The sequence below is a fragment of the Penaeus japonicus genome, unplaced genomic scaffold, assembly GCF_977035675.1.
Source record: "Penaeus japonicus unplaced genomic scaffold, GWHDUDI00000001_assembly GWHDUDI00000019, whole genome shotgun sequence".
Lineage (NCBI taxonomy): Eukaryota > Metazoa > Arthropoda > Malacostraca > Decapoda > Penaeidae > Penaeus > Penaeus japonicus.
Genome location: NW_028234421.1, coordinates 12220483 through 12231968, shown reverse-complemented (window position 1 = coordinate 12231968; position 11486 = coordinate 12220483). Strand labels below are relative to the sequence as shown.

Sequence of the window (11486 nt, the reverse complement as noted above, 5' to 3'; positions counted from 1 at the left end):
CCACCCGTCCAGAGAGGGTTAATATTAACATTATTATCATCATTATTATTATTCTTAATAACAATAGTATAATGCTATTGTTATGTTTTCTGGATTTGTTGATGATATTATCATTATCATTGTTATTTTTTTTCTGTTTTCAATATCATGACTATTATCATTATCATTACTATAATCAGGATTATCTTTATTATCCTGTATTATAGTTATTACAATTTAAACAAATTGGTAATTTGGTATTTTGTCAGTTTGGAAGACTGGCAGTAGGAAAATATGAGCAAAGTTTATTGTGATAACATTGAAAATGATATTCATAAGGCTGAATAGTTTCACCAGGGAATATAAGTTATGGACATTTTGATTTCTTCATTAATGAATTGAGAATGATAAATAATGATATCCGAAGGAAATATATTCTTGTCATCCATAACGTTTTTGAGAGAAAAACTGTAAGCATTTTAACATTGAAAGGAGAGAAAATAGTTTGTGAAAATACAGTAGTTAAACCAGAATCAAATTTAAGATAGAGAGTTCATAATATTGGCTCATAATAGTCCTATTACTACCAGTCCAGAATTATATCTGTGTGATATATGTCAATATAGAGTATAGTGTATTCATCAGAAACAAAATGTACCCTCCAGTTTATACTTTTGGAGATAAAAAAAATCTGGTTTGAATATAAAGTTTCAGAAATAGCCTGGATATCAACACACATATACTATATACCTATCAGTCTACCTTCTATAACCATGTTTAGAAAAGTGCCTGATAATCATCGCATTGTTATTCAACAGGAAGTTCATCAGTCTGGTGGAGTCCTCAACCCGCAAGCTTACTCTCGACAATATATACGTGATTATAAAAGACTTGCTCGACAGTTTGAAGCACTACAAGGACTTGCCGTATGGGGAGAAGGTACGTTACCCAGAGCTCACTTTCTTTCCCAAGAAGTTTGGGGGTATAAGAGGAAAAAGTATAGCAAAAAGAAAAATCTCACGTGTTGCACTTTCTTTTGAGAAATTCTTTGAGTGTGAACTCCATGGTATGAAAACAAGAAAAAAAGGTTGATAGGTTTGTTTGAGAAATTTCCGAGGTGTATGTATGGTTTTAGTATACAGAACCAAACAGAAACTTTGTGCAATGTTATGTTGTTGGCTCTATTCCTACTTATGAGAATTGGCATTACATCTAGGGTATTGGGTTTTGAATAGTGTCAAAATGGAAAATGCCATCACAAAATTTTACAAAGAAGTTTAACCCAAGACTAAAACAAAGCATTTAATATGCAAGTTTCTCAGAGTGAGTGCATTTTTTTTTTCTTGTGAAAGATTAGCATCTGAATTTACTGAATGAGCAGTAAAGAGTATGATTAAAAGAACATTTGTTGACTTTATAACTTATTTTATTTGCAAAAAGACTACAATCATAAACTTGATATTGATATTATGTAAGGCCATAAGAATGATTTTTTTTATGAACAATCAGATTTTATTGCTCTCAGTTATTTTGCTTTTAGTTTCATTTAATTTTTTGTTACAAGATATATAATGCAAAAAAACAGTAAAACAAAAACACAAAAAAATCACATATGTTGAGATGGTCTACCATCGACAAGAGAGGGCAAGGGAGTTACAGTTTTAATAGTAGAGGTTATAGTTATGCCCTCTCTACTGCAGTAATATTTCTAGCACTCCTTTTCTAAAGAGAAGCAGCAGCTATTCTTTCCCCTGACTCTTTAAAAGCATCTTGTCTTTGTCTTCCGGCCGTCTGGATGACAGTTACCAGAAGAGGATGGCTGGGAGGTGAGTCTGCAAGTCCACGTTCATTTGCGATGAAAGTTCACCTTCACAAGCCTTACCATCACAGCTGCTTAACGCTAGAGAATTGATGTGGATTTGCTTATTCACAATGACACACAAGCACCAATTATTATTGTTATTATTACAATATTCATTATTATTTTTTTAATGGAAAGCACGGTGGAGGCGTTTGTCTTATCAAGTCACTCTGCTTTTTGTCACTAATAATCCCCTTTTCTAGAATTTGGAGCAATACTTATGTGTGATGATGAATGAGGGAAAATTAGTTTTCTCCCTAGAGCTTGCCTATTATCTACACATTTTTTTTCATATGCATAGGAAAAGCATACTTGTAGAAGATTTAACCCCGCAAAGAGTGCAAGTAGATAGAATGTAATTTATGATAGGCACGACCTCTGTGATAGTGATCACTGTAGAAATAACCTTTGTTATGTAAATAAGCTAGTTAGAATGTATTCTCCCTACACCTAGCTAGATTTATCCCTATTGTCCTTATCAATATTCTACAGTATTTCTCTCATCTGTTTTGTCAGATTAAAAAAAAGAAAAAGGTCAACTATTTCTTAAAAGAACTAAGGGTGTCATAAGGGTAAATGTGAATCTATTTCAGAAGTTTGATTGTCACTTTCCATCTTTCACAAAAAATGTGAATTCTGAATGCATATATTATTTATATGTAGAAATGTACATTTGTGTATATATATGGTTGTGTATATATACAGATAGTGTAAATGAGGATTCACAGGGATAAAATGGAAATGTCAAATGGCAGAAAGGGGGTAATACCTCTTATAAAGAGGGAAAAAATTGATATTTAGGGTGGATTATAGTGCCAATGTGCTTAGTGTATATTTAACCCGTTAATGACGTGGCTATTTTGGCTTTAAATGGTCGAAATGCCGGGATACTTGAATGCATAAGCCTAATGCGTCAGGATTCTTGGCCGCACTGGCCACGAGCAAACGCTGTGCGCCCGCTCACCCGGCACCAACCTTGACCAAATTACTTGTCCCCAGCTTCTGACCCAAAAGCCACTAGATGTGATATCTTGTCACCTGTCATTAACGGGTTAAGGTGCATGGTAAGGGTTAATTTTTTACCCTTCTGAGGTGTGGAGCTAGGTTTCTTTTGTGTGCATCTGTGATTTGAGGCCAAGGCAACCACAATACCTCAAGATGTCGAGGAAATACAAAACTCACAAAAAACATTGTTAGAGTGATTGAATATAAAAAAATTAGACTAGATTCCTTGTGGCTAGATATTAAATGCCAGTATGTTACCTAATGTCAGTGGTACCTAGTTATATTGTGTGACAATCAATCACTCTATGAATGTTGTCATGAGTTCTGCAATTCTCAATTATGTTGAGGTTCTTTGATTCCTATGGCCACAAATTGAATGTACATACAAGAACAATGATCTTAACCACAAAGAGAAATTATGCGAAATATTGTTAAGAGGTATTGCTACTTTCTACTTATTAACCCATTTGCGCCGGTTGACTTGCTATCACATTTCAGTGGTTTTTGGCTCAGACTCCGGGTGAGCAGGCTTACAGTGCTGGCTCGCGGCTAGGGCGCCTGAGAATCCCGAGGCGTTAGGCTTATTCGTTCCGGTATTCCGACCATATAGAGACAGAATAGCCCCGGCATGAATGAGTTAACCCATTGTGTACAGGTGTCATGACATACATGTTGGCACCGATTAGGCCTAAAGGACGGATGTCAATGCGTATATGATGCAACATGGGGATCTGCTCACAGTTGAAGTGTGCACACAGTCATGAAGCCTTATGGCTGTAATGATGCTAGCTCCAGAAGTACAGGGTTCCAAAGTCAGCCTAAACCCACATTTTATGATGAATTTATGGAAAATATTGTTTGGGCCAGTCTGTGCTACCCAGATGGCGGTGAAAACACTTTCCTCATCCCTCTAATTTTTAGCCAGTGCCACTATACTATAGTTAAAGTGAAACAGTGCATCACTATGCCCAAGGTTCAAATACACCAAGAAAGCAATTACAATGTGCCTCTTGATGCCTGTCATTAACCCTCTCTGGACGGGTGGTACACCACGGGTACCGCGCATTCAAGGCCCATTCGCTGGGTGCCGTCATACGGCGTCGTGTATTTAATTGATTTAGGCCTATGCGTTTGAGAGCCCCAGTATTGTAACATGCAAGGCTGGAATGCCCCCGTCATGAATGGGTTAAGACCAAAACTCCAAGAGTTCTCTTAATGCCCATTCACAATAGTTTGATAATAGTGTTCTTTTCCAAAAAGCTATTGTTCAAAGTGAAATGCTTTAGTAATATATGATAATGTGATTACACTGTGCACTTAAAAAAAATAAAGGTTCCTGCCATAATTTTGGAATGGCTTATAGCTTTAAGAAAAAGGATAAATGTACTTTTTTCACCTTGAACATGTTCACATTCTAAAATAAAGGTGAAAGTGATGAAGGTGTGATTGTAAATAAATCTCTATAACATTAATACTTCTCTTCTGACTCAAACTTGGCAGAAACCAGAGTTAACATTTGGCTCTGTTTGGTGAAGTGATTTTTTTGCTTTTGATTTTGGCTTTGGATTCTATATTGTCTTGCAATCAGCTTGCTCTTTTTTGTTTGAGACAGGATTCAGAGGTGATTAGATGCATTTAGATATACTGAACACAATATTAGAAGTTTGTAACTCAAACTTTGATTTGAACAAAAGAAAAGAAAAGAAGAAAAAAAAAAAAAAAAAATCCACAGGATGTGCTTTCCCACAGTGACTCAAGGTGATGAATGCAAATGCTATTTCAATATTATTTCCAAGATTAGTTATTTATTTCACCCTTCCACAATTTTTCCCACAGAAAAAAGGCGATAAGACAGAGACTGCAGCGGAAGGTGGGGAAGGAGAACCAGCTGCTGAGCTCACAGAGGAAGAGAAGAAGAGAAATTCGAGATTGAGAAAAGTAGAAAAGAAGATGAAGGTAAAGTGACTGATGTTTTGTTTCACTATCTTACCCTTGCAAAATACTTTGAGAAATTAACTATCATCTAACACCAAAGGAAAAAAACATCTATGTATTTTATACAACTGTGTAACTTATTCACTAAAAGATACAGCATTGTTGAAATGTTTATATCTTGTGTTATTCAGATTTTGTGCGTGTTGGATTTTAATCAAGATTTAGACAAAACTTATTTAAAACTTTTATGCACAAGGTTTTGGATACTAACTGTGCTCTTGAGTTTTGTATTTATCATTTTGAATTGGAGTTGAATAAATGGAGGTGTTTTTGCTAAAAGCAGTTTGTAGATTTATTGGAGATTCTAATAGTGACTACATTTTTCCAGGAAATATCAGACAAGATTAAGGAGCTAGAAAATACAGAAGTAGATTTAGATGACGAAGACAACTCTTCCTACCTGGTGGAGGAAAGGTAGGAAGTGTATTTTTGATATATCTTTTGTTGCATGACTCTTATAATCCAAGAAATTTGTTGTTTGTTCAGATAAAGCATGCATATCCCAGCATATCAACAAGATATAAGATATGGTATGTGTCAGAATTGTTTTGTTGTTGTGGTAGTGAAAAATTAATTAGAATAGATAATTTTTGGAACCAAACTTTAGAGATTATCAGTTTTTATAATTATCATTTTAAAGATCATTTCAGTGTTTAAGTTTTAGATGATGATATCACTGATGATAATTATGTAATATACAAATATGCATACTAACCAAACCATATCTGATTCTATCGAACCTTGTAAACAAAATTGTCTTTTAACCCTTTCCCGATGGGGCACGTGCTACGCGAAAACCCCTACACTGGGCCATTGCAATATTGCATTGTAAATGTCACACTGGCCCCGGCATCGGGAATTTAGCTGTGTCACACGAGTGTGACGCACAGTCGTCATAGGGTTAAGAGGAATTAACCACTGATGCTGCACTATATTTCCAGATTAAAACGTCAGTTTAGTAAACTACATGACTATTACTGCAAACTTGCTCAATGTTCACCAGCCACAGGCCGCCCTATCGAGAGGAAGTTCAAATACCAAGGTAATGCCCTGATTTTTTTCTTGTAAAAAATGAATTCGATTACAAAGTAAGTTGAACATCTACATGTTATAGTGTATACATACAATTTTTATCACTGTATTGCAAAAGTCAGTTCTTTATGTTGTGGAGATGAGATGATAATGTAAAGGTAGGTTATGATAGATTAGGCTAATCAGCTTGAGGAAGCATACAAAACAGTGCATTGATTGGCTTCCTGAACTACTGAAACTGATTCTGAAGGGGGGAGGGATGATGTTAGAGTAGAGAAAAATAGGTGTTAGTATTGTTTCTTTAGATTGGTAATACATAAATGGTGATTAGTTCAGTATTTTTTTTCTTTGAATGTATTTAAGTGCTATATTCTTGCTACCCATTAATACTAACAGGCTTTGACAATACAAGTCTATAAGTATAAACATTAATTTACTATTTGTATTTATATTCTAACAATGTATATAAAGTTGTTTTTATGTCCTGTTTCTTAACAATTTGGTTTGATAATTTGTGTTAGTCCTTTTGTATTTCCTTTCCATTCTTTTTGTACTTAGGTTGATTTTAGAAAGAGAGATTGAGATGGTAATTTTCATGCATCTATTTGCAGGTTCTCGCTATCCAGAGATTAACAAGAGGATCAGTGCGTGGGTGAACAAAAACAAAGAATTTCCTGATTATGTTGATGTTCTCAATCTCGTTAAGAAAGTGACCAAGCAGAGTAGTCTACCCCTGAGACCAGAAACAGTCAGAGTTCAAGGTAAGGTGCATCAAAAGATTGCTATATTGCTGCTTAACCTGTTGACTTCCAGTGGCCTCACCACCATAAAGATTAGTCATATTTTTGATGCAGTATAAGTTTTTTTTAGTGTTCTGAATTTGCAGTTTATTTTTTTTATTGTTCTGAATTTGCAGTTTATTTTTTTTATTGTTCAGAATCAAGTCTTGTTACTATCTACAGTGTTTTTAGACCTTTAAATTTTTAAGCAAAATAAAAATCTAACTGGAAATAAGCTGGCAGCAGCAACTGGTAAGAGCCTCATTTTGGCTGGCAACTTACTGGTTAACCCATTTGCGCCGGTTGACTTGCCATAATGTTTATTGTTTTTTGGGTCAGACGCCCGGGACGAGATATTTAGTCAAGGCCGGCATGCTGGGTGATTGGGCAAATGTAGCCGAGAATCCCAAGGCGTTAGGCTTAGAATATCCCGGCATTTTGACCATTTAAAGCCAAAATAGCCCTGTCATGAATGGGTTTACCTGTTAACGATGGGGCTATTTTGGCTCCAAATGGTCGAAATGCTAGGATATTTCAAAAGCATAGGCCTAACACCTCGGAATTCTCGCCCGCTCGGGCTGCAGCCAAGCGTTATATACCTGATCACCCAGTGCGGCAGCCAGGAGGATAGCCACGACGAAATATCTTGTCCCTAGCAGCTGACACTACCACCACTTTATGTGATATCTTGTCACCTGTTGTTAACAGGTTAAATACTGTATTGATTATCACGACAGATCCTTTTTTATGAGACAAAACAGTTTGTTTCTTTGACATTTAATCTCATTTTATGATTTTTTTCCTCGTTCCTGCACAGCTCAAGATATATTCCGAGATGTGGGGAGAATACTGAAAGAAAGAAGAGAAAGTGATGACTTGTATAACATTTATAGCTACGCTGATGACGAAATGCCAGACCCAGCGGCAAATGATGAGGAGCTCAGTCGCAAACTTCAAGAGAATGAGACCATAGCCAAGCAGAAGTTAGATGAGGTGGGTAATAATGCGTGTATGAATGTTGAAATCTCCCATTTAGCCTTTGATTCTTCGCCATGATATCCAGTCTTCAAATAGTGAGTCTTGGGATATTAAAAGGACGGGATTGGTATGATCTTCAGTATTCCTACTTTAAATGGAAAATAGTTTTCCCCAAAACACCATAGATTATAACTGCTTGTATCTAGTGATGCCTGTTCCTTTCATTGTGGTAAAGCAGACTCCTTTTCTCTGCATCTATCATGCCGGATTACACAGGGAAGATAACAAGTGCATGACGCTCTATGCTGGGTTGTTTTCCCGCTAAACCTCACAGAGCGTTTTTTACCCACTTTATTCTTATGGTTTTCTTGAAAACGTCTACAATGTAAAGGCACATAATAATATTGCCAAGTTTAGAGGAGTTATTTTAGTTGAAAAGTATGTTACTGCAATGCTTTTCTAGTGTTATTTTATTGAACTTTGCCTATATTCTTCACTTCTATTTGAAAATACCAATGGAAAGTGGCAGCAATTTATTATTGGGGCATCAAAAAACATGTTTATACTGATTTTTTTTTTTTTTACCAAAACAAAAAGAAGAACAATATAAATAATCATATATGTACATATGAGTATGTGCATGTACTTTGTGACTTGAATTGATGTGATATCACAGATAATTGACAAATTAGAAATAGTATTACTTTAGTAATATTTTACACTATTTTATTTCTTGGCCAATCAATATCACATAATTTTCTGTGACATAATTTTTTTTTTACATTTTATATAATTTTATAACATCCAGACACCTAATTTAAGTAATAGAGTCTAGGAAACTATGAAAAATGATTATATGTAAGAACAATCTAGTGATCTATTAACCTATTCACGCGGGGGCGATTCCGGCTTTGAATGGTCACAATACTGGGGTTTTCGAATGCATAGGCCTAACGCCTCGGGATTCTTGGGTGCACTAGCTGCGAGCCTGGGCTGTCTGCTCGCTCACCCTGAGCGCCGGCCTTGACCAAATATCTTGTTGCTGGCGTCTGATGCAAAAACCATGAAATGTGTCATGCGGTGTGAATGGGTTAATGATGTTTCAGCATGTGACAACTGCCCCGCCCTGAACTCGGCGAGAAAATGCATGACGTCTCAGGACATCAACTGGCGTGAATGGGTTAAGCGTTAATCTATTGTACTTTTACTTTGAAATTGCTTGATTGATATTTCATGGTAAAATTTAGAAGATGGTAGTAGAACTTAGAGTTACAATTACATTTAGTCAAGGAGTATCATATTACTAATGTAAATGTTTATCTTAACCCACACAGGACGGGTGGTACAGCATGTGTACCGCGCATTCAAAAGCCCAGTTGCCGGGCGGCACAGTATTGTGCCAGCCATTCAATTGATTTAGGCCTAATAATTCGAACGCCCCGGCATTTGGACATTCAAGGCTAGAATTCCCCCGTCGGGAATGGGTTAAATAGAGAGAATACAACATTTTTGTCTTTGTTTTATAGAATCATAAATCTCCAATTTTATTCACAACACTTGTTCTTCTGCAGGGTCTCCTTATATGTGTAATTGTGATGTGGAAAATCAGATTAATCTTGTGATCTGTGTTTGTTTTTGGGTGTGTGGTACATAATGAAGGACGAGGCAATTTGGGATGGAGACTAACAAGAGGCTTAGAGTGTCATGTAACATTCAGATTATCAAGAGCACTTTTAAAGAATATATCATTTATGACATTAGTATTATGCTGTGAATAGGAATCAGACTTAGAGACAAGTGTAAACACTGACTTAGTAATTTTGTCAGTATTACCTTATCATAATGATGGTGATAATGAGAATTATGATAATGATTATCCTACTATAATAACATCAATGTTTTGTAAGTAACACAGTATAAATGAAGACAAGCAGTGAGAGTGAGAGTGAGGGTGATGCTGATGCTGACACTGATGCTGTACAGAATGTGCATTTGAAATGATCAAAAGATAAGAGTAGTTTGCATTTTTCAGATTTTCCAAGACTTTGTGGACAAAGAAGCTTTTGCGAGAGAGACAGCTGACAAGAGTGCCGGGAGAGGGAAAGCGGAATTGAAGGAGGAGAAAGAGGGAAGTGCAGAAGCGGGCAGTGTAAAAGCAGCGGAAGGAACGGAAGTGTCTGAGGCAGAACAAGTGGACAAGGGGAAAGAGGCAAAAATGAAAGAAGAAAATGACATGGAGGAGAAGGAAGAAGAGGAAGAGGAGGATTATGGAGAGGAGGAAGAGGAGGAGGAAGAAGAAGAAGGGGATGATGATGGGGAAGATGATGAAGAAGAAGAAGAAGTCGAGGAACAGATAGTGGGACAGAACTGCGTACAAGACTTCGAGGATGACGGAGATGTCACAGACGACGATTTGAATGATGTCTTGGCCAGTGCGTGTATAGAGGAGGAGATTGAGGACTCGGAAGAAGGTATGGCTCTAGGGGGGTTGGAATGCAACTGAGGATATCTTTTTTCTTTTGATTTTTGTCATGTTTATATTTATGAGGATTTTGATTTTATGATTGCTTAGTAGTATTAATTATTTTAATTATTTCTTAATTTTTGCATGATATTGTATATATACATTATTACTATTGTTATAATTTTGGTATTATTGTTTTTTATCATAGCATTAATATAGTGATAGTGACAGTGATAGAAAGTGATGGCAAATTAGCATTAATGTAAATGATTAATTGCTCAGAGATCAAACCTGCTCCTCTTTCTATCTGAAACTGAAAAGCTCTTAATGAAATGAAACAGAATTCCGTTCAAGGGCTCAACACTAACATGAATCTCTCCCTCTGGCCACAGATGTGCCAATCATTGATAGCGAGGAAGTCGTGTACAAGGACATAGCTGAGGAAGATGACAAGAGTGAAGAGATCATTTGTCTGGATGACGACAGCGATGAGCTTGATGGCATGAGTATGAGTGCAGGAGGACAGCTCCCCTCTGAGGCTCCCGCTACCATTTCACCCACTGCTTCGACTTATGGTCTGAGTGAGAAACGCAAACTGGGCAGCGATTCCCTCAGCCCACAAAAAAGGCAGTGCTTGGGGGTGGAGAATCCCTGATGACCTTTTGACCCCATCTGTCAGAGTGTGCGGTTATTTATTCAAAGTGTCATTAAGTTGCCTTGACTTTGAATTCCTTTCTTCCATTTGTTTAATTATTGTATACATACACACACATATATAATATATATATATATATATATATATATATATATATATATATATATATATATATATGTATATATATGTATATATATGTATATATGTATATATGTATATATGTATATATATACATATATACATATATACATGTATACATACACACACATATATAATATATATATATATATATATATAATATATATATATATATATATATATATATATATGTATATGTATAATGTATATATGTATATATATTATATATATTTATAATATATATATATATATGTATATATATGTATATATATATGTATATAGGTATACATGTGTACATGTATACATGTAGACATGTATACATATATACATTATACAATGTATATATGTATATATGTATACATGTATACATGTATACATGTATACATATATACATGTATACAAATACATATACATATACATATACATATACATATACATATACATACTATATAATATATAAATATATATAAATACATATACATATACATATACATATACATATGCATATGCATATGCATATGCATATGCATATACATATACATATACATATACATATACATATACATATATATATATATATATATATATATATATATATAT

General features: G+C 35.2%; 1 protein-coding gene and 1 long non-coding RNA gene across 3 annotated transcripts in view; one reads left to right on the top strand and one right to left on the bottom strand.

Annotated features, from left to right (window-relative positions):
* Positions 1 to 10885, top strand: part of LOC122264779 (uncharacterized) — a 24882-nt gene extending 13997 nt beyond the window's left edge. For both annotated transcript variants that reach the window (XM_043033827.2, XM_086547365.1), the window contains 9 exons: positions 798 to 918; positions 1782 to 1805; positions 4682 to 4801; positions 5169 to 5254; positions 5782 to 5882; positions 6484 to 6633; positions 7469 to 7644; positions 9662 to 10100; positions 10486 to 10885. In XM_043033827.2, coding sequence (XP_042889761.2) covers positions 798 to 918; positions 1782 to 1805; positions 4682 to 4801; positions 5169 to 5254; positions 5782 to 5882; positions 6484 to 6633; positions 7469 to 7644; positions 9662 to 10100; positions 10486 to 10748 — 1480 coding nt within the window. In that variant the 3' untranslated portion in view covers positions 10749 to 10885. The remainder of the gene's footprint in view (positions 1 to 797; positions 919 to 1781; positions 1806 to 4681; positions 4802 to 5168; positions 5255 to 5781; positions 5883 to 6483; positions 6634 to 7468; positions 7645 to 9661; positions 10101 to 10485) is intronic.
* LOC147469760 (uncharacterized) lies at positions 539 to 4686 on the bottom strand. Its single transcript, XR_015191895.1, has 2 exons — positions 1262 to 4686; positions 539 to 1191 (listed from the first exon to the last, which is right to left on the bottom strand). It is a non-coding gene; the product is annotated as an uncharacterized LOC147469760 (long non-coding RNA).
* Positions 10886 to 11486: the final 601 nt, after the last annotated feature.